Raw genomic sequence first — 6,000 nt, forward strand, 5'->3', positions numbered from 1 at the left:
AAGTGTGGTTGACATTGAGTAGAAAGGAGTAATGGTGGTGCAAAGAAAGACCATGATAAGCTGAAACAGATACCACATCTGCTGAAAGTATCTGTGACATAATTGACTCAAGACAAGGTGAGCAACAAGGTTAGCTCATTTCTTGCATTAGGGTGGGGGTGATAATTAATAAACAAACATGGTTCTTCCTTGAAGGCAGGAATGTGTCAGGGCCACAAGGGAAAATGGCAAAAAGCAAGCAGGAGTAGCAGTCTTCTTTAATCTTCTACCTTTATCACTCTCTCTCCAGCAGTAGCTTTTTACTCCTATAATAAGAGTAACTGATGTGGAAAGCCCACAATAAACACAGTAAATTTTGATAATTCAATTTTGAAACTCCCATACAACACAAGATTTCTATGCCCCACTAAAACATTCCTACTATATTCCCCTCCAAAAAAATGAATAGGTAGAAACTCCGTTAAGCCAAGACTCCCAGTGAATCTTTTCCTAGCATCTTCGAGTGTTGCTAATAACCTCCTGTATTTTGTGGAATCATGAAGTCACTGAGAAATTTGCATCAGGTCTGAGAGATAGAAATTGATAGAGAGAAGGATGGAGATGGAGGGAGGACAGGGAGGACAGAGAGAGAAAACAGTTTTTTTCTTTTTTCCTTTTTTTCAGTGTGGGACATGAGAAGAGAAACAATGAGAGTCATAGCAGATTCCCCATAGTAGGAGAAGGATGGGTGTCTGAAGGTTACCAAAGAAGTGGACCATTGCTTCTACTCCTTCGCTTTGATGGTACTGGTAGGATCATGAGGGAAATAGCCATCTTGTTCTGATCACCTCGTATTGACTCCATCGGTGAGGGAGGGATACCTCACCTTAAATAGAATGAGATGACTGAACACATAACATCTGCAGAGAGGAGATTGACAGCAGTATAGAAGTCACACATTTTCACAACCTGCAGGAGGAGGACATCAGACACTCCCCAGGAACACATGGTTGTGGCACTCAGGAGCAGAATGAATAAGCAGAGGATGTAGGAGACAGACTTTGTGGTAATAAGAGGAGGAGGTGTCCCCTGGTTCTTTAAGTTTGATGGAAAAATCGTATCATGAATATTCATGAGGTTGGTGCAGGGGGTTAATATGTGTATAGATCAAAACATGGGGAGATGCCTAGGACTTTCTGATGAGTATCAGGAACACTCAATTCCTGGAAGAGAAAAACTCAGTGTCCATCCCTCCTGCTGACTGAATAATGATCCAGGCCATGGGACCCAGTATAAGCATCCAAGAAACTTTCCTTTACTCTTGTTTTTAATAAGAGTTTCCTGAAATATAAATTGCATACCATGAAATCCACCTGTTTGAAGTGTACAAAACATTGTAGAGTGAAGTTTAAGAAGACCTAAATCAATGGAAAGAAATCCCATGTTCATAGACGAGTAGACTTAACATTGTTAAGATGGCAATTTTCCCCAAATGGATCTTATTATTGTCTCTGGCCTTTCCTGTCTTCTCCTTTGTGTGCTCCCATTATGCATACGTTGCTATTCCTCTTGGTGTACCATAGGGCTCTGAGGCTCTCTTCCTTACTCTTTTCTTTCTTTTCTTCAGATTGGATAATCTCTATTTATCTATCATCAAGTTCACTGATTCTTTTGCTCGCTCAAATCTGCTGTGATGCTCCTCTAGTGAGTTTTTAATTTTTGTTGTTATACTTCCACATTCCAGAATTTCCATTTGGTCCTTTTTGAAAAACTAATTTCTAATTCTCCATTGGTATTCTCTACACAATGGGTCAATGTAATCCTATTTTGTTTTACTTCTATAAGATGGTCTCTTTTCCTTCTTTGAATATATACATAATATATGCTTTGGAGTGTTTGTCTGTGTAAGTCCACCATCTGCACTGCTCAGAGATACCTCCGACTGATTGCTTTTTTTCCTGTGTAGAGGACATTTTTTCTGTTTTTTTGCATATCTCATAATTTTTTGTCAAAAATGGGGCATTTTAGATGATAGATTGTCACCACTCTGGATTGTGATTCACTCCCTAACCTGGGATTATTTATATTGCTCTTTATTTGTTGGGGTAACCCCTTGAATGGACTAATTCTGTGGAGTCTGCTTACCCTTCCACGACTGCTGATATCCCTGCTCCGTTGCTCTTTTATAAGTTATTGTTTGTCTCTTTAAACATGGCTTCTCAGGAGACACCTCTGTTTCAGCATAGCTTAGTGGGGAGCCAGTGATTGGTCAGAGGTAGTGTTGAAATATCTTGAGTCAGTTCAGCTTCCACCATGTTCTGGTGGTTCTTTGCATGAACTGGGACACACATTTAAGTTTTGGGCAGTGGACAATTATACACCAGGTTTTACTTTTGGAGACACAAAGCCTTACATTTAGCCAGGAAGAAGTAGACAGCTAGAGTGAGTGCTCTTTGCTCTCATGCAGCCCTGCACATGAGCACAGACTTCTAGATCCCCAAGGATATGAGGCAGCATAGCAAGTCCTATTGGGACCATCTTGTTCCCTAGATCTCTCTGTTAAAACGTGCCTAGTCTGCTGCTCTGTTTTTTGCCCAACCAGCCCTACAACCTTGTTGTGATGTGGATCCCTCTTAAAGTTTGCCCCTGGAGGTTGCTATTGTTTTTGACAATGTCCATGGCCATGTGGTTTTTTGACGGCAGGGAAACTTTAACTCTGAAAATGTCCACTAGGCTGGGGAGGTCCAATAGTGGCCTTGCCCCAATACACCTTGTGTCCTTGAGCAGTTCTCTGAGCCTTAGTTTCCCCATCCTTCAAATGGAGACTTGCATGGCTGCCTAATCAGGTTGCTTTGAGGCTCCAACAGGATGCTGGTTGACCTTGTGTCTGATGCTGCGTCTGTGACCAGGAAATGAGATGGATGCTGTTGAACACCTGTGAGAGAAAATGGTCTTCTTTATCACTCCCTCATCCCTTTGCCTGGTATAGAACACTGGAACTGAAAAGATTTTACAAACATTTTTGCCTCATTTTTAACTATTGAGGCTCAGTGACATTATACTTCTGGCCAATGTCCTGTGAATGCTACCTGAGAGATGAACTTGAACTTAATGCTCTCAGGCTTAGGAATGCACAAACACTCTTCTGGTGAGGTTGATTCTTATCAGGTTGAGGGGGAGTGGTGTAAGGTGTAAGGGGGTAGATAAAAAGGCAGTGGCAGTTGATGTTTGTCAGACCCAGGAAGGCAAGCTGTCATGGCTCTGCATTTGGGAATCTTTCTGATTTGGGCTGGTGCCTGTGTCTTTCTACAACTGGACCATGTGGATGGAGGTGAGGGAGAGGAGATGGGCTGGAATTGGTGTGGAAGAACCTGTACCAGAAATGGGTTGATGTGTAATAGAGTAGTAGTAATAGTGGTAAGAAGTATATCTGCCAACACTTGAGTATGTCCCAAGGACTAGACACTATTAAGGGCTTTACATTGTATTTAATTTTCAAACAATTCTTTGAAATGTAAACCTAACAATATTACTCAAAAGCCCATGGTGTTGTTGGCTATCAATGCTCATGACAGCTGCCTCATTCCTAAATGTCCGTTTCAATGTCCCAGACATGGGCACCCTATATACAGGGTTAGTTATATTGTTCAAAGGAAGAGTGTTTGATGTAAATAGGGTTTAATGATTGGAATAAGAGAAAAGGTGTAGTCTCAGGTAACATCTTATGATTACTGTGGTGTAATTTACGTGTGTCAGTATGATAGCAGTGAGAAAGTGTAAGATTCTTACTCATCTGTTATGTTTAGCCCTCTAGTACACACATCCAGAGTGTATCTGTTTAAAACAAACATGGATGTCAAAATGTGAAAAAAAATACAGTATTGCAAATTCTCATCACTACATTGTATAGTAGATTACTAGATCCTATACTTAGAAATGTGTTTAGTAGGAAAACCTTGTGTAAAGTGTTCTTACCACAATAAAAAATTATAAAATTTTAGTGTGGAAAAAAGCAAGTTAGAGATGCAGAGTGGGTCCTACTATAGAATGTATTCAGATTGCCTTAAGTTTGTTCTTTCTCCTCCTCCGTCCATCTTCTCTACTGAATTTCTTCCAGTTCAAGAGAAGACTGAGACCGGCCATTTTGCTGAAATGATACCAGGTAATCGATTCAGAAAATAATGAAACAAAACAACAACCAAATAAAACTAACATGTGTGGGGTGGTAACAGTGATTGATATTCTTCTGAGATATTTTACATGCAAGAGCTAATTTTACCCTCTCAGAAATGGGACAAGGCAGTTGGCACATCCCCAGGCTATATGTGGGGAACAAGGGGCCGTTCGTAAAGGTGTTTACTCATCAAGGACAAGCAGCCTGTAGATAGTGGGACAGGAATCTGAACCCAGGTCAGGGCTTCAGGGCTGGTGTCATATGCCAAGGTGTAGATAGGGCCTCATTCCAAGGGATGGTGTTCTAGTACAGGAGCTGTCCAAGAGGCATCAGGAAGGAGTGGGTGGGGAGATAGTACTCAAACAGAAATATACACGTGAGTTGTGGGGGGTTGATATTTGTGACCAGTAAATCCAGTGATGAGGCAGAGAGAATTCATCCAGGCTACAGATGCCTTGGCCAGGTCCACATAACCACAAAGCCCTCTGGCTTCCTGTAATTTTCATCTTCAGTCCACTAAAATGGCTAAGTCAGTGCACACTGAAACTATCTTAGATATGCCATGAATGTGGCACAGATAAAAATCAGGCTTCCATATGGTGTGTGGCAGAATACTAATGACAAGAACAAGAAATTGCCTGTGTTCACAGGTATAAAATCTCTTTAAACTTTTGGTATTGAATCTGGGAAAGCAGAATCTGTAGCTCTATACACAACAGAATAACAGGTGATAAAATTGATGATCCTAAATCAGGATGCTTTGTGGTCTAGCAAGCTTGTCCATTACCTGGAGCTCCAATATCCATGGGAAATGTCTCCGGGTAAGTAACATGTCACTGGAAGTTAAAGAGCCCTTCCTAGTCCCTGAGGGTAGAGACCACATCATGTTGACATTGGCATCCCTGATACTTAGTAAAGGACTTTGTAAATGGCAGGCCCTTGGTGACGATGAGCTAGCTGGAACAGAATCTTTGCCAGAGTTAATGCAGAAATAATGATACCCTAAAAAGCTAATGAAGAGAATGTCTTTGCATTTTACAGATAATAAGTGTGTTTTCCCATTCATTTATGGAGACAACCAGTATTTTGATTGCACTAAGGAGAATTCCCTATGGGCTTGGTGTTCTCTGACTGAAATTTATTCTGGGATATGGAGATATTGTGTTGATGAAGGTGAGTATGCAGCTTTTCCTCACATGAGGAATACACGGCTTTCCAGTTGAAGTGGAAACTTCCTTAGTTGCTCCCTAGATGGAAGCCTCAGACATTACCTCATCCTATCCATTTCCCTTTCATATCCCCTTCTCTTGATAACATGAGGAAAATTTTTCTACTAAGCACTTTCTCACCAATTCCTTGTACTTTTCAGATTACGCCCCATGTGTCTTTCCCTTTATCTATCGTGGCAAAACATATAACAATTGCACAACTGCTGGGAGTTTGTTTTGGAATTATTGGTGCTCAATCACTCCTAACTATGACCAACATAAAGCTTGGAGGTATTGCCCGTAATAAAGGGTAAGTGGCTAGGGGAGGATGAGAAAAGGTGGAAGTGATCAGGGAAGAGATAGAGCTGGATAAACAGATGGAGCAAGGTGACAGAGAGGAGTGAGAAGGCAAGAGGAGACAGGTGAAAGGATGGTTCAAGGTAGAAAGGATGCAGGAGAAAGAGTGAGGAGCAGAGTTTGTAGAGAAGAGAGAGGAGAAAGGGGAGAAAAGTCAGAAAGAGAGTAAGAGACAAAAGGCAAAATGCAAAAGATAGAGAGACGAGAGTTAGGAAAGGAAGAAGAAAGGGAGTTTGCAGGGTAATAAATGGAAGTAGGAGGATATAGGGAGGATTAGTAGCA

At 41.2% G+C, this 6,000-nt stretch overlaps 1 protein-coding gene across 1 annotated transcript in view; it reads left to right on the forward strand.

The window, feature by feature from the left end:
- Positions 1–5,665, forward strand: part of LOC101401359 (seminal plasma protein pB1-like) — a 28,744-nt gene extending 23,079 nt beyond the window's left edge. The window contains exon 2 of the mRNA XM_087421930.1: positions 5,523–5,665. Within this exon, the coding sequence (XP_087278056.1) occupies positions 5,523–5,665 (143 nt within the window). The remainder of the gene's footprint in view (positions 1–5,522) is intronic.
- Positions 5,666–6,000: the final 335 nt, after the last annotated feature.

The sequence above is a fragment of the Ceratotherium simum genome, chromosome 33, assembly GCF_057802395.1.
Source record: "Ceratotherium simum simum isolate JZ-2026a chromosome 33, ASM5780239v1, whole genome shotgun sequence".
Taxonomy (NCBI): Eukaryota; Metazoa; Chordata; class Mammalia; order Perissodactyla; family Rhinocerotidae; genus Ceratotherium; species Ceratotherium simum.